Genomic DNA, 23247 nt, shown 5'->3' on the forward strand with positions numbered 1-23247 from the left:
TGGTCTGAATTTTAAACCGATTCTGGATGTTTGGAACGTTTTGACATTGATTTTGTTTGACTTTGACATTTTGTCACAAACCGGCTGATTTCTGCATTGCCAGCTGATTTTGACTTATTGTTTTGCAATACTTAAATTAATTTCCTACTAGAAATCTAGTTACCTAAGTTATTTTGTTAATTATTTGACCAACAAGATATCTACTTAATATGTCACCAACGAAAGCGGCAGGTTTGGTTATCTTCAGAAATATGAACCAAGCTGTACAGTTTTTACTATTGCAAACATCTTATGGAGAACATCATTGGACTCCTCCTAAAGGTTAATTTAATTATGAATGCTCATAAGAACTTTACAATAATCAAATAATATTGTCAATTTAAGTGAAACGTCTTGAAACATACGGGCTTTTTTTACTTTTAGGTCATGTGGATCCAGGGGAATCAGATTGGGTCACAGCTCTCAGAGAAACTAAGGAGGAAGCTGGGTTAGCAGAAGAGGACTTAGATGTCAGATATTACTTTAGTATTATTATTATTGCAAAACTAATTTAGTCATAATGCAATTCCTAGTGGTTAAATTCTACAGAAATAATAACATATTGTAATAACTTACTACAATTTTTTCAACTCTGTTATTGACATTAATATTATTTTTTCTAGATATATCAGGACATTTCCAAAACTTTGAACTACACAGTGAAAAACAAGCCAAAAGTTGTAGTTTATTGGCTTGCCAAACTGAGAGATCCTCTCAAAGAAGTAAAGCTCTCAGATGAACATCAGGATTTGAAGTGGCTTCCCTTGCAGCAGGCACAGGATGTGTCAGGTTATGAAGATATGAAGCAGCTCTTAGCTGAATTTAACGAAAAGGCTCAGAAATTGCTATAATTCATTGAAATATATTTTTCATAGTTCTGTGAATATTTTTAAAATAAATAAGTAATTATATTGATTTGTTCCCATGTATTTTCTTCAATCATCATTAAAAAAAAAATAATAAAAATAATAAAAAGCATTTATTTATTTCTTTCACAATCCATTATTACAGTGAAACACAAATTGCTATGTACTAATTGAACAGGGTAAGATTGTGAGAGAACTGGAGTCTGAACTAGGCGAGAAGCCTGTACTACAGAGCGCCAGTACTCTCCTCTCTCGATAATGGCCGGAGCACATAGAATTTATTAAAGTTATTTTAAAACTAGACAAAAACTAGACAAAAACTAGACGAGTATTGAAAGAGAGTGTGTAAAAGGTGAAGTGTAAGTGATGTGAGAGTGAGTGTAATGAGAGTGAGAGTGTATGTGAGTGAGAGTGTATGTGAGTGTAGGTGTATGTAAGTGTGAGTGTATGTGAGTGTAGGTGTATGTGAGTGAGTGTGCGTGTGTGTTAGTAATGAACCATCTGCCCGTATTAAAGTTACCTAATTGGTTGAAGCAGGTTTTCCGTTTCAGCATACGTCAAGGATTGCAAGTAATTTGAGACCTTGTACTTACAATGAAATTTGGGCAAGGAGTGGAGATCTAAATTATGGTGAAGAGCATTATACAAAAAAGGACCCAAGAAACAGTAGAAGCGATGAGAGAAGTAAGTTTTAAAAGAAGAAGAGGGAACTACCAGGTGATTACGTCGGACAACAGAGGGATCGAAATTTGCTAGATGGTGTTGTTTTAAGACAATATACAAGATGAAGAGTTGGCGGACGGTTAAAACTTGGCAGTATTGGAAGAGCTCATACGTAGGGAAAAGCAGCGGTTTGAAGGTGCAAATTTTAAGGATGGCCCTTTGAGCTCGTTCCAGCTTTATCAGGACAGTCTTGCAGGCACCTCCCCAAGAGGTTATGCAATAAATCAAAAGTGACTGGCAGAGGGCTACATAGACTGTCCTGACAAGGCTGGGGTCTGCTACGTGGCGAAGCCTACGAAAGACAAACATAAGCTTGCGGAGTCTCCCGGCTGTAGCTACGATATGGGATTTAAAAGTTAGTCTCGAATCTATAGTTATGCCTAGATATTTAATTTCATCAGTCGAAGACAGTGGTGAACAGTTACAAGGTAGGTCAGATAGAAGGGGGTGAGTATGGGCAATTAATCGAAGACCACTAAGGGTATTTGTTGGGATTTTGTTAATAGAGAACGTCATATAATGGGTTTTTTTTACGTTGAGCGTTAGAAGGTTTTTTTGTAACCATAAGGAGACCTGGTGAAATCCAGACTGTGCTCGCCGGAAAGTGTCACCCCATGAGTCGGCTGCAAATACGAGGGCTGTGTCATCGGCAAAGGAAATAATTTTACAGTTTGGGATGGGAAGGGAGCAGAGATCGTTGATGTACACCAGGAAAAGCGTGGGGCCGAGAATGCTTCCCTGGGGAACACCGTACTCTATAGGGACCTCAGAACTCACATTTCCGTCTATTACGACCGACTGAGAGCGACCTGTAAAGTAACTGCGGAATAGAGAAAGCTGGTTGCCTCTAACACCTATCGCCTCCAATTTGGCCAGCAGGATGGGGATGGAAACCGTGTCAAAAGCCTTGGCCAGGTCTAGGAAGATCGAAAGACATTTCTTGCCCCTGTCCAGATTTCTAGAGACGTGGTCGGTAAGTTCATGAACCGCATCAGCTGTAGATTTACCCTGTCTAAAGCCGTGTTGACCAGGAGACAAGAAATCCCGCTCCTCAATGAATTTGATCAGTCTGTTGTTTATTAACCGCTCTAAGATTTTCGACAAGGCTGGCAGAACCGATATAGGACGGTAGTTATTGACACGGTTTCGATCCCCAGACTTGTAGATTGGGTGAACTAGTGCCTTTTTAAAAGCATCCGGAAAGCAACCTAAGGAAAGGCAGAGGTTGCAGATGTGTGCAATCATTAATTTATTACTTAATCTTTTTGGCAACAAAGTACCTACCCCTTCGTTCGTTTCAGCCAGATGACGTCCACTGCTGGACAGGACAAAGGCCTCCTCCAAGGTTTTCCACAATGCACGGTCCTGCGCTGCCCGCATCCAGGCTCTTCCCGCGACCTTTACCAGATCGTCGGTCCACCTAGTAGGAGGCCTGCCCACGCTACGTCTTCCAGCCCGTGGCCGCCACTGGAGAACTTTTCTGCCCCAACGGCCATCGTCTCTACGAGCTATGTGCCCCGCCCACTGCCACTTGATTTTAGCAATTCTGAGATAACGATTGGTAATGTTTTTAAATATCTAACAAGAATAATTTTATTGTTATTGTTCATTTCATCACCCGTTTTGGTATGATGAAATTGTTTTTCCAAAACTTTTTGCTAGAAGTGAACAAGAACTTTCAGAACGAAGCGATTTGGGGTTATCGTAAAAAAGTAAAATGTCATGTTGTATGGCTGTCAATGTCATTGTTGCAGAAAAAAAAACAAATCTAAAAATTTAGCAATCGCAACGGAGTGCGAAAAAATGTTTTTATTTTCTAATTTGTGAAATAATTACAGCTTTAGATTGAATAAATAATTGTGCTAATATCTTATTGTATTTTTATGTATCTTTTGATAAAATAGTAACATGGAGAAGCCAGATTGTGACCCCAAAAAGCCTTCAGATGAAGACGAAGGCGGCAATTCAGATATCAGCCCAAAAAATAAAATGCGAAGTCGTGGAAAAAAGCGTAAAAGGTAAATTAAACATTATATTTGTTGAAATTTCGGTTTATTTGTATCTCTAGGTTATTAAAAGTAAGTTGTTTGTTCACCAGGAGAGATAGTAGCAATAGCAGTACTCACTCAGAAGAGGTGCTTCCAGAAAATGCATTTGAGGTTGAGAAGAATGTAATAGCCTCAGCTGTGAAAAACAATCTAGATGATGTCAGCGTGAAGAAGATTTTGAAGGTATTAACTCAGACATTTCTAAGATATCTGTGGGTCTAGACAAAGTGCAAATAATAATCGCAAACCAGTCGCAAAGTGGTTGAAAAGCCCCTTTTTTGTATGGAGTTTTGACGGATTCGATTTTCGATCAAAAAGTGCGTTTTGTCTAGGGGGGCTGACTTTGTTTGCCATAAACTGAAGTAAAATGATTACCTATGTAGTTTAAAAATATATTTAGAGTTGTATTCTTAAGTCTATATTAAGAAATTACAGTGTAGAATAGATATTTTCAATGAATAGATTGGTCCAAAAATGATCGTATTATTTTTAATGGTCTGTAATGCTTATTTAAAGCAGAAAAGAACATTTATTTCACTTTTAATTGTGGTTTGTCATTCAACTAATCTCTAGATTTAAGCTTGGGTTTTGATCAAGTTTTTAGAGTCATTTCATTAGAGCCTTCTACAGCAGTTATATTCTAATTTCAACAATAAAAACATGTGACACCAATATTTAATTATGTATGCCATAATAATATTATAAGCAAATAAATAAATATCTTATCTTATCAATATTGCAGAAAGTAGTGACAAATGACCACGTACTGGCCCTGGTCAAGCTGCGGGAAGAAGAAGAAAAGTCCAGCACGGAGGACAGCAAGCTCCAGCCCAAGCTCACTCGGGCTAAAGTCAAGTGAGTATAAAAACCATAGAAATATAAAATCAGCAAACAATGGGGTCAATTAATTTAAATAATGGGAAATGGCTAGGGCAAAGAAGAAGAAACAATGAGATCAATTTTTCTGCTATTGAGTCTATCCATCTTCACAGTAGAACAAAAAATATCATTTGTGTCCAGAAAATATGATTTTATCGAATAATTCTTAATTTTCTTACATATTCGTAATAACATCTTTTGGTTAATTTACTTACAGGGAATTGATGAAAGTGTCGCCTAAAACAGCCCCATGGAACCTAGAAAACTTGGAATTGACTCCCATCAAACACATACCGGTGAAGACGAGGCCGGAAGTCAAAGCGCTCATCGCACAAGAACTGCCAGAAGACGAAGATGACGAAGAATATGAGCCTACAAATGATGATGTACTGGTTAGTATAGTTTTTACTTATACTGAACAGCAAGGCTCAGAACAGACGGTGAAACGCAACTGCAACGAAACTGCAACTGCTAGTTACTTTTGAGTTGCATCTAAGTTTCTGCCATAGCGTCCGTTGAGAGACCACACATGACGCGACCAGTTTGAAACTTTCAGTTTCATTCATCAGAATCATCAGAAAGTTGCAGTTTCGTTGCAGTTGCGTTTCACCGTCTGTTCTGGGCCTAAGAGGACCATATGAAGAACTTTCATCACCCCAACAAATTCTTAACATATTATGTTATTTAATAAATTGGTACCCTAGGGCAGCAGGCCTCCCACTAGGTGGACCGACGATCTGGTGAAGGTCGCGGGAGGTGCCTGGATGCGCGCGGCGTAGGTCTTTGTGGAAAACCTTGGAGGAGGCCTCTGTCCAGCAGTGGACGTCTTTCGGCTGAAACGAATGAACAAAGCCTACCTAGTTAATAAATAATATTAATGTTTTATGTCCTTTAACGGAGCTCACAGACGAGCGATAGTAAATCGGTGACTGCTTGCGTTTTAATTAGTCGACTGTCGCCGACGCATCGCGACTCTCGAAGACGGGCAGTCTCTAAGATAATATAGTGTCAGAGAGTGTAAGGTGATTATCATACTGCACCGCGCTCCGCCGCGGTACGCGGGACGACAGATTTAATCATTATATGCAAGTACCTCAATTTGTATAGAAAACACGCGCGGCACAACACACTGACAACGCGTCCTGCGCGCGGTATTCGTTATATGTCGCCACGCGGACCGCGCCGGAGCGCGGTGCAGTGTGATAATCGCCTAAACATGTCAAGACAGAGACTTTCGCGAAGACTTTCGCCGACAGTCGCCTAGTCGCCGACCGTCGCCTATCACTATCGCAAGCAGTCGCCGACATAATATCGCTTGTCTGTGAGCTCTCTTATTAAAATGTCTCAGTTTTTTTTATTATTTTACTTTATTTTCTGTGATCTAAACTTAATCTTAGCCTAAGCGCAGACCGCCAATTTTTAGTTGGCCGATAGTTTAGTCGGGCAGTTACTCAGTATGTGCGCACATTACACCGTTTTGGTTTGATATCGGCCGATTCTTGATACAAAATAAAATCGGGCCCAACTATCGGCCAACTAAAAGTCGGTGGTCTGCGCTTAGTCTTAATAAGAAATTATTTCTGACAGAGTGATGACGATCAAGGCCTGGAATCATGCAGTGACTTGGACTCCCAGCCTCGTACACCGGCCACTCCCAGAAGTCAGAGCAAAAGCAGCCCTGTAGTCGTTAAAGATGGACCTTTCAAAGTGCCACCGGTAAGTCTACCACAGCAGTGTGGCGTACGCGTCTTCGTACACTTTATCTACGACGCGTACGCGTCTAAAGCCTGGTCTGCGAGCATGTAGAATTTTGTCCAATGACCCCAAGCTACCCGTCCTTATCGCTCGCGCGTAATTATATTGCTGTCGCGCTCGTACACTTACTGCGGGCGCCCGTCGCACAGTCGCGACAGCAATATAATTACGCGCGACTAATAAGTAAATAAATAAATAAAAGTTTATTTAACAACTTTAACATTTTTTACATTGCTTACATTGCATTGTTGTACATACATTTCCTTAAAGACCCGTATAAGGATGGGTAGCTTGGGCTTATTGGACAAAATTCTACGTGCTCACAGACCGGGCTTTAGTACGATACGCCGCGTCGACAGTGACGCTTACATACTCTACAAAATAAAACTGTTCTGTGTAGTTTTAATTTTAAAGGTGGTTATCTGCTCACTGTCGAGTACTAAAGGTAGAGTGGCATTATAACTATACTTACGAGCAAAAGTATGGAATCACGCCGTTGTGTTTGGTTCCGAGCCATCTTAAGAACTGAATGATTATGTATGTATTTATAGTATCAATTTAAAGTGTAAAACATTACCTTTAAAATAGTGCCATTTTTAATTATCTTCTATTAGTCATTTAGTTCTTACGATCGCTCGGAACAACTATGGTGATTCCATACTTTTGCTCGCGAGTGTATATGAGTGATGTGTCAATGGTACCTTGCAGAAAGATACAGGTAAAATCCCTTTTACCTGTATCTTTCTCGCATCTCGCCTTCCCAGGCGACTATCAATATTTGTAGTTGAATCTATTTACCATATCAGCCAGTTTGGAAATCACTTAACATATCTAGATAAATAGTACATTTGAATCTCTAAGGGGGTATTGTGTCTGTCTGTGTGATGTTAGATTATGAAGCTATCATTGTTATTCTCATTGCTTGAGTCAGTTTTCGTAGGCTTACATAAGTGAATTCCTTGTCTAGGATGTACCAGTAGCAGCCCGCAGGAAGCTAAATCTAGAGGAAGAGGCGACCATAGCTCTCCGCACTCGCTCCAAACTGTGCCTCTCAGAGACACCAATCGAACACATTGAGAGTTCATTCGTGCCTCCCGACGACCTGCCAGTGCCAGTGGTGGACGACCACCTGTGGAACTAGTGTCTCAACCCAGCTTCCGTGATGGATAGTTCGTTATAAGAAAAAATAGTGTCAAGCTGGAGGAATAGGGCTGATCATAAATTCGTTCATTGTCGTTTATTTTATTCAGTACTAGCGGCCGCCCGCGACTTCGTACGCGTGGATCCCGTTTTACCCCCTTAGGATTATTTTGCAAAATCCCGTCTTAGTGAGCACTACGTTCTAAAAGGCACCCCCATGCAAAATTTGAGACTCCTAGCACTTGTAGTTTCTGAGATTTCGTGATGAGTGAGTCAGTCAATCAGTGACCTTTCGCTTTTATAGTGATATAGAAGATATGAAGTTTTTAGAAGTTATTGCTAGGTTCAGTTTTTGTAGGCCTACATAAGTGAATTCCTTGTCTAGGATGTGCCAGTAGCAGCCCGCAGGAAGCTAAATCTAGAGGAAGAGGCGACCATAGCTCTCCGCACTCGCTCCAAACTGTGCCTCTCAGAGACACCTATCGAACACATCGAGAGTTCGTTCGTGCCTCCCGACGATCTGCCAGTGCCAGTGGTGGACGCGTTTGTTAGTCCTATACCTCGAAATCAAAAAATCCTTGTAGCTTTTCACCTATTCGCATTTCACCGTGATCATGTGATCATGATCATGAATTCGTTCATTGTCGTTTATTTTATTTAGAATATGAAGCTGTTAGAAGTTATTCTCATTGCTAGGGTCACTTTTCGTAGGCTTACATAAGTGAATTCCTTATCTAGGATGTGCCAGTAGCAGCCCGCAGAAAACTCAATCTAGAAGAAGAGGCGACCATCGCTCTCCGCACTCGCTCCAAACTGTGCCTCTCAGAGACACCTATAGAACACATTGAGAGTTCATTCGTGCCTCCCGACGACCTGCCAGTGCCAGTGGTGGACGATCACCTGTGGAACGAATTTCTCAACCCAGCTTCCGTGATGGATAGTTCGTTATAAGAAAAAATAGTGTCAAGCTGGAGGAATAGGGCTGATCATGAATTCGTTCATTGTCGTTTATTTTATTCATAACTAGCGGCCGCTCGCGACTTCGTACGCGTGGATCCCGTTTTACCCCCTTAGGAGGAGTATTTTGCAAAATCCCGTCTTAGTGAGCACCTACGTTCTAAAAGGAATCCCTATGCAAAATTATACTTTCTGAGATTTCGTGATGAGTGAGTCAGTCAATCAGTGACCTTTCGCTTTTATACAGGGTGGAAACGTTAAGTGATCTCACTCGATTATTTCTAAACTATACAAGATATCGAAAAACTGATTACTGATTCTGATAGTGCTTCACAAGCTCTTTCAAACGGTACCAATAATAAGTTACATAATAAACTGAATCTATCCGAAAATTCAAAGTTTCCAGCTTCCATACATTTGTTAAAACCACGTAATATTAAAAACTATACAAAATATTCAAAAACTGGTTACTTATCTTGAAAGTGCTTCACGAGCTCTATCCAACGATACCAATAATAGGTTATAAAATAAACTGGATCCATCCGAAATTCAATGTTTCCAGCTTCCATACATTTAGTACAGCCACAGTCATGGCACTCATGTCTTGATAATATTATTATAGCAAGTAAAGCCTAAAACCAATAATAAGAATGCAATTTGCGAGTTCATTTTGTGTTTATTATTTAATAAAAAAAAATACTTCAAATATTGTTTGGCTGGCATACATTTAGTATGGAGGCTGAAAACATTTAATTTTCGGATAGATCCAGTTAATTCTGTAACCTATTATTGGTACCGTTCGATAGAGCTCGTGAAGCACTTTCAGGATCAGTAACCACTTTCTCGATATCTTGTATAGTTAAGAAATAATCCAATGAGATCACTTATCGTTTCCACCCTGTAGATATAGAATATATGTAGTTTTTAGAAGTTATTGCTAGGGTCAGTTTTCGTAGACTTGCATGAGTGAATTCCTTGTCTAGGATGTGCCAGTAGCAGCCCGCAGGAAGCTAAATCGCTCCATCGCTCTCCGCACTCGCTCCAAACTGTGCCTCTCAGAGACGCCTATCGAACACATCGAGAGCTCGTTCGTGCCTCCCGACGACCTGCCAGTGCCAGTGGTGGACGATCATCTGTGGAACGAGTGTCTCAACCCAGCTTCCTTGATAGATAATTCGTTATAAGAAAAAATAGTGTCGTGCTGGAGGAATAGGGCTGGTCATAAATTGACGTTTATTTCATTCAGAATATGAAGCTGTTAGAAGTTATTCTCATTGCTAGAGTCACTTTTCGTAGGCTTACATAAGTGAATTCCTTGTCTAGGATGTGCCAGTAGCAGCCCGCAGGAAGCTAAATCTAGAGGAAGAGGCGACCATCGCTCTTCGCACTCGCTCCAAACTGTGCCTCTCAGAGACACCAATTGAACACATCGAGAACTCGTTCGTGCCTCCCGACGATCTGCCAGTGCCAGTGGTGGACGACCACCTAAAGAACGAGTGTCTCAACCCAGCTTCCGTGATGGATAGTTCGCTATAAGAAAAAATAGTGTCGTGCTGGAGGAATAGGGCTGATCATGAATTCGTTTATTAACGTTTATTTCATTTACAATATGAAGTTGTTCTTAGAAGTTCTCATTGCTAGGGTCTGTTTTCGTAAGCTTACATAAGTGAATTCCTTGTCTAGGATGTGCCAGTAGCAGCCCGCAGGAAGCTAAATCTAGAGGAAGAGGCGACCATAGCTCTCCGCACTCGCTCCAAACTGTGCCTCTCAGAGACACCTATCGAACACATCGAGAGCTCGTTCGTGCCTCCCGACCATCTGCCAGTGCCAGTGGTGGACGACCACCTGTGGAACGAATTTCTCAACCCAGCTTCTGTGATGGATAGTTCGTTATAAGAAAAAATAGTGTCGTGCTGGAGGAATAGGGCTGATCATGAATTCGTCCATTGTCGTTTATTTTATTCATACTAGCGGCCTCCCGCGACTTCGTACGCGTGGATCCCGTTTTACCCCCTTAGGAGTATTTTGCAAAATCCCGTCTTAGTGAGCACTACGTGCTAAAAGGCACACCCATGCAAAATTTGAGACTCCTAGCACTTGTAGTTTCTGAGATTTTGTGATGAGTGAGTCAGTCAATCAGTGACCTTTCGCTTTTATAGATATAGAAGATATGAAGCTATTAGAAGTTATTCTCATTGCTAGGGTCACTTTTCGTAGGCTTACATAAGTGAATTCCTTATCTAGGATGTGCCAGTAGCAGCCCGCAGAAAACTCAATCTAGAAGAAGAGGCGACCATCGCTCTCCGCACTCGCTCCAAACTGTGCCTCTCAGAGACACCTATAGAACACATTGAGAGTTCATTCGTGCCTCCCGACCATCTGCCAGTGCCAGTGGTGGACGATCACCTGTGGAACGAATTTCTCAACCCAGCTTCTGTGATGGATAGTTCGTTATAAGAAAAAATAGTGTCGTGCTGGAGGAATAGGGCTGATCATGAATTCGTCCATTGTCGTTTATTTTATTCATACTAGCGGCCTCCCGCGACTTCGTACGCGTGGATCCCGTTTTACCCCCTTAGGAGTATTTTGCAAAATCCCGTCTTAGTGAGCACTACGTGCTAAAAGGCACACCCATGCAAAATTTGAGACTCCTAGCACTTGTAGTTTCTGAGATTTTGTGATGAGTGAGTCAGTCAATCAGTGACCTTTCGCTTTTATAGATATAGAAGATATGAAGCTATTAGAAGTTATTCTCATTGCTAGGGTCACTTTTCGTAGGCTTACATAAGTGAATTCCTTGTTTAGGATGTACCAGTAGCAGCCCGCAGGAAGCTAAATCTAGAAGAAGAGGCGACCATAGCTCTCCGCACTCGCTCCAAACTGTGCCTCTCAGAGACACCAATTGAACACATCGAGAACTCGTTCGTGCCTCCCGACGATCTGCCAGTGCCAGTGGTGGACGACCACCTAAAGAACGAGTGTCTCAACCCAGCTTCCGTGATGGATAGTTCGTTATAAGAAAAAATAGTGTCGTGCTGGAGGAATAGGGCTGATCATGAATTCGTTTATTAACGTTTATTTCATTTACAATATGAAGTTGTTCTTAGAAGTTCTCATTGCTAGGGTCTGTTTTCGTAAGCTTACATAAGTGAATTCCTTGTCTAGGATGTACCAGTAGCAGCCCGCAGGAAGCTAAATCTAGAAGAAGAGGCGACCATAGCTCTCCGCACTCGCTCCAAACTGTGCCTCTCAGAGACACCAATTGAACACATCGAGAACTCGTTCGTGCCTCCCGACGATCTGCCAGTGCCAGTGGTGGACGACCACCTAAAGAACGAGTGTCTCAACCCAGCTTCCGTGATGGATAGTTCGCTATAAGAAAAAATAGTGTCGTGCTGGAGGAATAGGGCTGATCATGAATTCGTTTATTAACGTTTATTTCATTTACAATATGAAGTTGTTCTTAGAAGTTCTCATTGCTAGGGTCTGTTTTCGTAAGCTTACATNTAGATTAGAATAGATATTTTCAATGAATAGATTGGTCCAAAAATGATTGTATTATTTTTAATGGCCTGTAATGCTTATTTAAAGCAGAAAAGAACATTTATTTCACTTTTAATAGTGGTTTGTCATTCAACTAATCTCTAGATTTAAGCTTGGGTTTTGATCAAGTTTTTAGAGTCATTTCATTAGAGCCTTCTACAGCAGTTATATTCTAATTTCAACAATAAAAACATGTGACACCAATATTCAATTATGTATGCCATAATAATATTATAAGCAAATAAATAAATATCTTATCTTATCAATATTGCAGAAAGTAGTGACAAATGACCACGTACTGGCCCTGGTCAAGCTGCGGGAAGAAGAAGAAAAGTCCAGTACGGAAGACAGCAAGCTCCAGCCCAAACTCACTCGGGCTAAAGTCAAGTGAGTATAAAAACCATAGAAATATCAAATCAGCAAACAATGGGGTTAATTAATTGAAATAATGGGAAATGGCTAGGGCAAAGATGAAGAAACAATGAGATCTATTTCTGCTATTGAGTTTGTATCTATCTTTACAGTAGAACAAAAAATATCATTTGTGTCCAGAAAATATGCTTACGATCTTTTGGTTAATTTACTTACAGGGAATTGATGAAAGTGTCGCCTAAAACAGCCCCATGGAACCTAGAAAACTTGGAATTGACGCCCATCAAACACATACCGGTGAAGACGAGGCCGGAAGTTAAAGCGCTCATCGCACAAGAACTGCCAGAAGACGAAGATGACGAAGAATATGAGCCTACAAATGATGATGTACCGGTTAGTATAGTTTTTACTTATACTGAACAGTAAAAGGACCATACAAAGAACTTTCATCACCCCAACAAATTCTTAACAAATGTTATTTAATAAATTGGTAGCCTAGGGCAGCAGGCCTCCCACTAGGTGGACCGACGATCTGGTGAAGGTCGCGGGAGGTGCCTGGATGCGCGCGGCGTAGGTCTTTGTGGAAAACCTTGGAGGAGGCCTCTGTCCAGCAGTGGACGTCTTTCGGCTGAAACGAATGAACAAAGCCTACCTAGTTAATAAATAATATTAATATTTGGTGTCCTTTAACGGACTCAGAACGAAAGTATATCGGCGACTGCTTGCGACATAATTAGTCGATCATCGCGACTCGCGAAGACGGACAGTCTCTAATATAACATAGTATCAGAGAGTGTGAACATCTCATGACAGCGAATGTCCGACTCGCACGGAAACTATCGCTGACAGTCGCCTAGTCGCTGACCGTCGCCTACACAGATATCTGTTGTCGCCTATCACTGTTATATACAGGGTGGAATTTTGTATTGCCACCTGAAGGGAAAGTACTCTTAAAATTTTACTCAAAGAAAACATTCCTTTATTTTTGAAAAGAAATAAAACTGCATTCAAAGATTTTCAAAAATTTGCTTGCTGCACTCGGGAATCTAATCAACTAAAATCTGTTAAAAATTACACCCTGTATTTTTATTGCGTCGATCGTTAGGGTTGAGTATAAGGATGAAATCTCTCAAACAAACTTGATAAATCAAATTAAAGGAAAACCATGAAATCTTAAATTATTGTTATTATTTACAGAAAATTGTAAGGTAACGTGGTAAATTTTTGAAAAAAATTCAAAAATCTTTGAATGCAGTTCTCTTTCTTTTTAAAAAAATAAAAGAATGTTTTCTTTGAGTAAAATTTTCTATCTACAGTATTAAGGGTACTTTCCCTCCAGTCCAGGGGGCATTACAAAATTCCACCCTGTATAACTATAACAATTTCGCTTGTCTGTCAGCTCTCTTAATATTAATGTCTTTCAGTTTTTTTTCCTTTATTTTAAGCTTAGTCGTAGGTAATAATGTTATTTGTCACAGAGTGATGACGATCAAGGCCTGGAATCATGCAGTGACTTGGACTCCCAGCCTCGCACACCGGCCACTCCCAGGAGTCAGAGCAAAAGCAGCCCTGTAGTCGTTAAAGATGGACCTTTCAAAGTGCCACCGGTAAGTCTACCACAGCAGTGTAGCGTACGCGTCTTCGTACACTTGGTCTACGACTACGACGCGTACGTCTATAGTCTGGTCTGCGAGCATGTAGAATTTTGTCCAATGACCCCAAGCTACCCATCCTTATCGCTCGCGCGTAATTATATTGCTGTCGCGCTCGTACACTCACTGCGGGCGCCCGTCGCACAGTCGCGACAGCAATATAATTACGCGCGAGCAATAAGGATGGGTAGCTTGGGGTCATTGGACAAAATTCTACGTGCTCACAGACCGGGCTTTAGTACGATACACTGCGTCGACAGTGACGCTTACATACTCTACAAAATAAAACTGTTCTGTGTATTTTTAATTTTAAAGGTGGTCATCTGCTCACTGTCGAGTACTATAGTTAGAGTGGCATTACAGCCAGATGAGTGATGTGCCAATGGTAGCTCGCAGAAAGATACAGCTAAGGCTTAGAACTCACGACGCGATTTTCACCCGCGCCCGCGGCGGTTGTGAAATTGCGGTTTTATTTCAAAACTCACGGGAGCAGTTATTGGCGCAGATATTCTAAGAACTCACGGCGCGATTTTAAATCGCTCCGCGTGCTAAGTCACTGGTACAAAATGGTAACCAATCGGGCGGTTTTCGCCGGGACCCGATTACAACCGCGCCCGCTGTTGTTGTTGTTACATCTGCATTCTACAGAAGCTGCGGGCCCGCAACCGCCGCGGGCGCGGGTGAAAATCGCGCCATGAGTTCTTAGCCTAAAAGGGAAGGCGACTATTAATATTTGTAGTTGAATCTATCTACCATATCAGCCAGTTTGGAAATCACTTAACATATCTAGATAAATAGTATATATAGTACACTAGAATCTCTTTTTAGGGGGTATTGTCTGTCTGTGAGAAGTTAGATTGTGAAGCTGTTTTTAAAATTTATTCTCATTTCTTGGGTTAGTTTTCGTAGACTTGCATAAGTGAATTCCTTGTCTAGGATGTACCAGTAGCAGCCTGCAGGAAGCTAAATCTAGAGGAAGAGGCGACCATAGCTCTCCGCACTCGCTCCAAACTGTGCCTCTCAGAGACACCTATAGAACACATTGAGAGTTCATTCGTGCCTCCCGACGACCTGCCAGTGCCAGTGGTGGACGACCACCTGTGGAACGAATTTCTCAACCCAGCTTCCGTGATAGATCGTTATAAGAAAAAATAGTGTCATGCTGGAGGAATAGGGCTGATCATGAATTCGTTCATTGTCGTTTATTTTATTCAGTACTAGCGGCCGCCCGCGACTTCGTACGCGTGGATCCCGTTTTACCCCCTTAAGAGTATTTTGCAAAATCCCATCTTAGTGAGCACCTACGTTCTAAAAGGAATCCCCATGCAAAAGAGACTAGCAATTGTAGTTTCTGAGATTTCGTGATGAGTGAGTCAGTCAATCAGTGACCTTTCGCTTTTATAGATATAGAAGATATGAAGCTATTAGAAGTTATTCTCATTGCTAGGGTCACTTTTCGTAGGCTTACATAAGTGAATTCCTTGTCTAGGATGTGCCAGTAGCAGCCCGCAGAAAACTCAATCTAGAAGAAGAGGCGACCATAGCTCTCCGCACTCGCTCCAAACTGTGCCTCTCAGAGACACCTATAGAACACATTGAGAGTTCATTCGTGCCTCCCGACGACCTGCCAGTGCCAGTGGTGGACGATCACCTGTGGAACGAGTTTCTGAACGAGTGCCTCAACCCAGCTTCGGTGTCGAAGAACGAAGACGACGATGAGACTGACCCCGAATACAATGTCGCTGCTGATCCTGATGCTCGTAAGTTTGAAATACTACAGATCGTTTCATCCACGAAGACGCGCCCCACCATTCTTCCGCTAATGTTTGAGTGTTATCGGTACACGCTAAATCATTCATGAGTGCACACGCACACAACAATAATGAGGCTCGGATTGCTCGGATCAAACTCCTCGCAACCCGCTAAAAATAGGAGGGGCGCGTCTTCGTGGATGAAACGATCTATCGCTTTTGCCCGTCATGTTTGGATCAGGATATCCTACAGTCTTTATTATTACGAGCGTGTAGCCCGTTCAAAGCAAAGGCACTTTATTTATTAAAAGCTTGTGTCCTTTGTCACATTGCCCGCTTAGATTTTAATCTGTCATACAGAAAAACTACATCGCGCCCGCCCGTCTAATCCCCCGATCAAAAACACTTTATTTATTACTAACTTTTAATCGCGGCTTCGAACGCGTTAATTCCAATCTGTCACAAAAAGATATTTATGCTTGTTTTCACCATTAATCCCTAATTTTTAAGTGATCCCTATGAAAACAAAATTAATGTTAAGTGTTACCATAGGGGTCACTTACAAATTAGGGATTGATGGTGAAAACGGGCATTATAGTCTTCCTGAGTATAAAGGCATATTCAATGTATCTTTCTACTGGTGAAAGAATTTTCAAAATCGATTTACTATTTTCCAGAGATAACTTTCATCTCCGTTTTCGCACTTCAACTGTTATTTTCGTTACAAGAAGTACCCTATAATATGTCCACCAAATTCCAATCNATTCGTTATAAGAAAAAATAGTGTCGTGCTGGAGGAATAGGGCTGATCATAAATTCGTTCATTGACGTTTATTTTATTCAGTACTAGCGGCCGGCCGCGACTTCGTACGCGTGGATCCCGTTTTACCCCCTTAGGAGTATTTTGCAAAATCCCGTCTTAGTGAGCTTATACGTTCTAAAAGGAATCCCTATGCAAAATTATACTTTCTGAGATTTCGTGATGAATGAGTCAGTCAATCAGTGACCTTTCGCTTTTATAGATATAGAAGATATGAAGCTATTAGAAGTTATTCTCATTGCTAGGGTCACTTTTCGTAGGCTTACATAAGTGAATTCCTTGTCTAGGATGTGCCAGTAGCAGCCCGCAGAAAACTCAATCTAGAAGAAGAGGCGACCATAGCTCTCCGCACTCGCTCCAAACTGTGCCTCTCAGAGACACCTATAGAACACATTGAGAGCTCGTTCGTGCCTCCCGACGATCTGCCAGTGCCAGTGGTGGACGACCACCTGTGGAACGAATTCCTGAACGAGTGCCTCAACCCAGCTTCGGTGTCGAAGAACGAAGACGACGATGAGACTGACCCCGAGTACAATGTCGCTGCTGATCCTGATGCTCGTAAGTTTGAAATATTATAGATCGTTTCATCCACGAAGACGCGCCACCATTATTCCGCTAATGTTTGAGTGTTATCGGTACACGCTAAATCATCCATGAGTGCACACGCACACTACAATGATGACGCTCGGATTGCTCGGATTAAATTCCCCGCACCCCGCGCTACCCTCGAAAAAATAATAGGTGGGGCGCGTCTTCGTGGATGAAACGATCTGTAGCTTCTGCCCGTCAAAACAATTTATTACTAGCTTTTCTAGCGCTCTTCGCGGCTTCGAACGCGTGATTTCATTCTGTCACAGAAAGATACATTAGTCTTCCTGAGTATTAAAGCATATTCAATGTATCTTTATACTAGTGAAAGAATTTTCAAAATCGGTTTAGTATTTCCAGAGATTACTTTCACTCCGTTTTCACACTTCAACTTTTATTTTCGTTACAAGAAGTGCCCTATGTCCACCAAGTTCCAATCAATATCTGTGACAAAATTTACATTAGCAAAAAATACTCCTGTCGTTTAAATACCGCCTCTATTCTGTATCCAATAAAGTATTTATTCTGTTTCATTACAGCGGACGAAGACGACGAGCTGGAGGGAAGCCTCATCAAGATATCCAAGAAGGAGCTGAACGACCTGGTCACGGAGCTGTTCAATATCATGCCGGAGGAGTCAGTGGACCACGAGCTGGCTAATATAAGTGGAGTTGTCGATGATTTTCGGGTACGTTCCTCTATACTTGGTTCGTTTTAGTCGAATGATGTCCACTGCTGGACAAAAGCCTCCCCCAAGAATTTCCACAAAGACGAGTCCTGCGCCGCCCGCATTCAGGCACCTCCCGACCTTCACAAGATAGTCGGTCCACACTTAATTTGCAATAAAGAGTTTGAATATGAATTTCTATGCTTTAAGGTCGATTCACACATATCTATGAAGTGTTCGCTCAGTTCAGTCACGAACCGGCTATCAAGGACGTATCACTGAAGCTCTGTGAACTGAGTAGGTACTGACATTCATGAGGGTGACTTGAATCACTGACGCAACACTGAAGTACTTATTCTACTGAGCGAACACATTAACGTGACTGCTGCAAAAGGCATTGCTGTTTCATACCAAAAGTATGAATAGAAATTGAGAATTTTTTCGCATACTTTCATACTTTAATCCCCTATTTCACATCCGTCGAAAATAATTAATCTAAAAGGATTTTTAGATTAATTATTTTCGACAAAATTCAGTATTCGTCCATCTACTAGGTTGTTTATTTATGTTTTTAATGTAAGAACATTTTTTGCAGACTTCAAACCGATGGGATGGCAAGCAAGAAGCGGCTTCAGACGACGAAACGTCAGTGAAAATGGTGGACAGAATAGTGTTTGAGAAAAAAAGCTCTTCCACAAAGTTGTCGGTAGGAAAGATGGAAATAGACGACACCACCTACCACGAGTACGAGGATCAGAGCGAGACGGCAGTAGTACGAGAGAATGGTGACGAAGTACAGGCTCAGCCGATATGTATTGTCATACAGTAAGTTGTTTTCAATTATCTTACTTACTAGAACATAATTATTGTGGGTATTTGTTTCTGAAAATTACTTTAAATTAACTCAAGATTATCCACTGAGGTTATTTTAGGAAAGGCATTTAGGTAACAATAGTCAGGCAATTTGAAAACAACAAAAAAATTATGTATTACTTGTAAGGATTCATGGCTTTTTTTAACAACTATTATTGCACAAATCCCCATGCAGTGCTAAATTTTTTTAAAGATTATATTGGTAATTCGTTATTACACAAATTACTAATATGTACTCCCGTTAGCCCCTCGTACTAAGCTAAATATGCTTGTGTCACGAGTGAGCTCACCACAATAGTCGAGCGGCGGCGGGGACCGAACCCACGTTCCCCGGATCACGAGTCCGCTAGTCCGACCCCTTCACCGTTCGGCTATCGTGGCTATGTACCGAATAACCCATCTTTGCCGGATAAGTAACTCACCAACGAAAGTTGAGGCGAACACATACTCACACTGACGTTATAAATTAAATATTAATTAAAACACACAAATCAGTAGGAATACCTAATGCTCGGTTTCCACCAAAGCGGAGCGGAAAAGAGCGGAGCGGAGCGGACACAAGAGATGTGTGAACTGTGCGTAGCTGTCAACAGTCTATTGTTATCTATGAAACACTGTACCGCTCCGCTCTTCTCCGCATCGCTCCGCACTGCGCCGCGGCTGCTGTCAAATTCTATAGAAAAACAAGTGCGCCCGACACTTCTCCACTTTTCTCTTAGCTGTTTTTCTCGATCCATTTCCACCGAAGCGGAGCGGAGCAGAGATGTGTAAATAATGGAATCTGGTTATTCAAAATATTTCTCTGCTTCGCTCCGCACGGCTCCGTCTTGGTGGAAACCGGGCCTAAGACGTCAGTGCAACAATCAAAATCAAAATAAAAAATGACTTATGACTTATCTAAATATATTTATCTCAAAGGTGACTGACTGACTGACATAGTGATCTATCAACGCACAGCCCAAACCACTGGACGGATCGGGCTGGAATTTGGCATGCAGGTAGATGTTATGACGTAGGCATCCGCTAACAAAGGATTTTACGAAACTCCACCCACAAGGGAGTAAAACGGGATCCACGCGTACGAAGTCGCGGGCGGCCGCTAGTCGTATATATTTGCTTGTTGATCGCCACAACTCTTGCTGCGCGGCCTCTCCGGTCGGACGTTCGTTATTAAAATGATGATAATTTAATGTTCATCCACCAGACAGCCACCGAACGTGGTGAGCCTATGCATGGAGGAGCAGCGTCCGCCGCAGGACATCTCGGACGTGGCGCCGCCGCCATCCGTCCGGGGGCTGCAGGCGCCGCCCGCGGTGCACCGCATGCAGGTCGAGGTCAACGACCAGAACACGGTGAGTCTGAAGCCCGGTCTGTGAGCACGTAGAATTTTGTCCAATGACCCCAAGCTATCCTTATCGCTCGCGCGTAATTATATTGCTGTCGCGACTATGCGACGGGCGCCCGCAGTAAGTGTGCGATAAAATTCTACGTGCTCACAGACCAGACTATAGCTGTCAAGCGTCCCATAGNAGGATTGTCGCGCTCGCACATTTACTGCGGGCGCCCGTCGCACAGTCGCGACAGCAATATAATTACGCGCGAGCGATAAGGATGGGTAGCTTGGGGTCATTGGACAAAATTCTACGTGCTCACAGACCAGACTATAGCTGTCAATAGAAACACATCGCAGGGCACCGACGAGATGGTCAGACGCGGTGAGGAAGACGGTGGGCGGACGTTTGCATCGTGCGGTCCACACAGCTTATGGCCGCAGTCTGTGAAGGAACACTAGCTTATAATATGTAGTGAGTGAGTTCTAGACAGCCGTGTGCTTGGACCAGTGGGGGCAGTCTGGCCTAAGAAGGGTCAGTCTGGCCTAATGAGGGGCAGTCTGGCCTAAGAAGGCATAGTCTGAAAAGTTTTGGTTATCATCATCAGCCAGCTGACATACTTCCCAAAATACGAGTCCCTTACTTTTTCTATTTACAGACAGACAGTGATTACTGGGTCTACATTGTATAACTGCCTAAATTGTAAGACCGAATGTGAATACGCTAATGTGGAAAGTAATAAACGATTGAGCATTAACCGAGTTTGTTGCGGCGCTTCTTCTCAGCACTTGCAAAATCTCGCCAGTAGCAAAGAAAGTGGTGCCAACTGGTGAGCGCTGAAGCGGTAGGTGCAACTATCGCATTTGCACTTACCAGGATGGCGCCACAGTAGAGTAAGTTCTGTCATTCGCCAGTGTTGCCACACAATAATAATAAACTATAGTCTTTTTCACCTAAGATGATCCGTATGACGTTTCGAGTTTGAAAGATTTAGAGATGTCCTACCCTAGACAAAACGCACTTTTTGATCGAATCGAAAATCGAATCCGTCAAATTCCATACAAAAAAGGGGCTTTTCGACCACTTTTCGACTGGTTTGCGATTATAATGGCACTTTGTCTAGCCATAGTCACATAACTAAACCATAGCGATTTATCTATCGATTTTTTTCGAAGAGTTAGTATAACCTACTTTTAGAGAAATATTTTGTATAGGTGTTATTTAACAAAAAAAAACATGTTTTTTTTAATTACAATTTTTTTTTTTTTTTAAAAGATAATAATCTTTTAAAAAAAAAAAAAATTGTAATTTGTTATTACACAATTTTTGTAACAATTTTTTATTGATAATATTCAAATTTCATGGTTCGTGTTCAAAAAAACGATTCCTAAAAAGTACTGGTTCTGTTTCTCTAAATTAAAAACTATTAATTTATTTTCAATGCGTTTTTAAAGTNATATTGCTGTCGCGACTATGCGACGGGCGCCCGCAGTAAGTGTGCGATAAAATTCTACGTGCTCACAGACCAGACTATAGCTGTCAAGCGTCCCATAGAAACACATCGCAGGGCACCGACGAGATGGTCAGGCGCGGTGAGGAAGACGGTGGGCGGAAGCTTTCATCGTGCGGTCCACACAGCTTATGACCGCAGTCTGTGAAGGAACACTAGCTTACAATATGTAGTGAGTGAGTTCTAGACAGCCGTGTGCTTGGGTCAGTGGGGGCAGTCTGGCCTAATGAGGGGCAGACTGGCCTAACGAGGAGCAATCTGGCCTAAAGAGGGACAGTCTAACCTATGGAGAGGCAGCCTGACCTAATGAGAAACAGTCTGGCCTAAAGAACCTATAAGTGGTGAGGCTATGCATGGAGGAGCAGCGTCCGCCGCAGGACATCTCGGACGTGGCGCCGCCGCCCTCCGTCCGGGGGCTGCAGGCGCCGCCCGCGGTGCACCGCATGCAGGTCGAGGTCAACGACACAAACACTGTGAGTCTAGCGGTGAGGCATCTCATACGAACATACTATAAGCTAAGGCTACGGTCTCCTTTAAACGCTATTGTACGCATACTAGGATGTCAGAGTCAAACGTCCCTATCGACGTCCAAATTGTCCATACGCCGACGTCCAAAGTGTCCATACGCTGACGTCCAAAGTGTCCATATGCCAACGTCAACGTCTGAAAGAGACCACAACAGTACACTTCTATAGTAAGCATTGTAACACAGCCTATGGCGTGACGCTCTACGTGATCTACGGTGTTTATAGTAGACCATAGCCTAAGTAAGTTCTTCCAAACAGTCGAAAGTGGTGAGTATACATGGGCATACCCAGCTTTTGGACCAAAAAGGGGGCAGTCTGTCCTAGGGGAGGCAGTCTGGACCAGGAGAGGGAGCAAATAAGACGACCTTAGACACTTCAGAACGGAACATAAGGTAGCTAGTGGCTTACAATCTCCAGTGGGGGCAGTCTGGCCTAAGAAGGGCCCTATAAGTGGTGAGCCTCTGCATGGAGGAGCAGCGTCCGCCGCAGGACATCTCGGACGTGGCGCCGCCGCCCTCCGTCCGGCGGCTGCAGGCGCCGCCCGCGGTGCACCGCATGCAGGTCGAGGTCAACGACCAGAACACGGTGAGTCTGAAGCCCGGTCTGTGAGCACGTAGAATTTTTGTCCAATGACCCCAAGCTACCCATCCTTATCGCTCGCGCGTAATTATATTGCTGTCGCGACTGTGCGACGGGCGCCCGCAGTGAGTGTGCGATAAAATTCTACGTGCTCACAGACCAGACTATAGCTGTCAAGCGTCCCATAGAAACACATCGCAGGGCACCGACGAGATGGTCAGACGCGGTGAGGAAGACGGTGGGCGGAAGCTTGCATCGTGCGGTCCACACAGCTTATGACCGCAGTCTGTGAAGGAACACTAGCTTATACGAGTAATATGTAGTGAGTGAGTTCTAGACAGCCGTGTGCTTGGGCCAGTGGGGGCAGTCTGGCCTAATGAGGGGCAGACTGGCCTAACGAGGGGCAATCTGGCCTAAGGAGGGACAGTCTGGCCTGAGAAGGGGCAGTCTGGCCTAAGGAGAGGCAGACTGACCTAAGAAGGGCCCTATAAGTGGTGAGCCTATGCATGGAGGAGCAGCGTCCGCCGCAGGACATCTTGGACGTGGCGCCGCCGCCCTCCGTCCGGGGGCTGCAGGCGCCGCCCGCCCAGCACCGCATGCAGGTCGAGGTCAACGACACAAACACTG

The 23247-nt window shown here is 42.9% G+C and overlaps 2 protein-coding genes across 7 annotated transcripts in view; both read left to right on the top strand.

Annotated features, from left to right (window-relative positions):
* Positions 1 to 81: 81 nt before the first annotated feature.
* Apf (purine phosphoribosyltransferase family protein Apf) lies at positions 82 to 957 on the top strand. The gene is made up of 3 exons (XM_028311126.1): positions 82 to 321; positions 424 to 509; positions 663 to 957. Exons 1-3 carry the CDS (start codon positions 210 to 212, stop codon positions 888 to 890), a joined length of 426 nt encoding a protein of 141 aa, XP_028166927.1. The 5' UTR covers positions 82 to 209; the 3' UTR covers positions 891 to 957.
* Positions 958 to 3370: 2413 nt separating this feature from the next.
* The window catches only part of LOC114357508 (uncharacterized), a 34779-nt gene continuing 14902 nt past the window's right edge, over positions 3371 to 23247 (top strand). For 3 of the 6 annotated variants that reach the window (XM_028311134.1, XM_028311136.1, XM_028311133.1), the window contains exons 1-10: positions 3371 to 3646; positions 3727 to 3859; positions 12225 to 12337; positions 12541 to 12715; positions 13801 to 13929; positions 15464 to 15734; positions 17673 to 17821; positions 18396 to 18625; positions 19878 to 19911; positions 21874 to 21987. In XM_028311134.1, the coding sequence (XP_028166935.1) occupies positions 3537 to 3646; positions 3727 to 3859; positions 12225 to 12337; positions 12541 to 12715; positions 13801 to 13929; positions 15464 to 15734; positions 17673 to 17821; positions 18396 to 18625; positions 19878 to 19911; positions 21874 to 21987 (1458 nt within the window). In that variant the 5' untranslated portion in view covers positions 3371 to 3536. Of the gene's footprint in view, positions 3647 to 3726; positions 3860 to 12224; positions 12338 to 12540; positions 12716 to 13800; positions 13930 to 15463; positions 15735 to 17672; positions 17822 to 18395; positions 18626 to 19877; positions 20026 to 21873; positions 21988 to 23247 lie in introns of all 6 variants that reach the window. The other 3 variants (XM_028311135.1, XM_028311132.1, XM_028311137.1) reach the window with 1 other exon arrangement.

Source organism: Ostrinia furnacalis, unplaced genomic scaffold (genome assembly GCF_004193835.3).
Source record: "Ostrinia furnacalis isolate ACB-3 unplaced genomic scaffold, ASM419383v2 OfSCF3206, whole genome shotgun sequence".
Lineage (NCBI taxonomy): Eukaryota > Metazoa > Arthropoda > Insecta > Lepidoptera > Crambidae > Ostrinia > Ostrinia furnacalis.

Bases quoted from the DNA above. Each gene is read 5' to 3' on its own strand.
- Apf (XM_028311126.1), top strand. From the start codon at position 210: ATGTCACCAACGAAAGCGGCAGGTTTGGTTATCTTCAGAAATATGAAC. The intron at 322-423 runs GTTAATTTAATT...TTTTACTTTTAG, and splicing joins TCATTGGACTCCTCCTAAAG to GTCATGTGGATCCAGGGGAA. The intron at 510-662 runs GTCAGATATTAC...TATTTTTTCTAG, and splicing joins TAGCAGAAGAGGACTTAGAT to ATATATCAGGACATTTCCAA.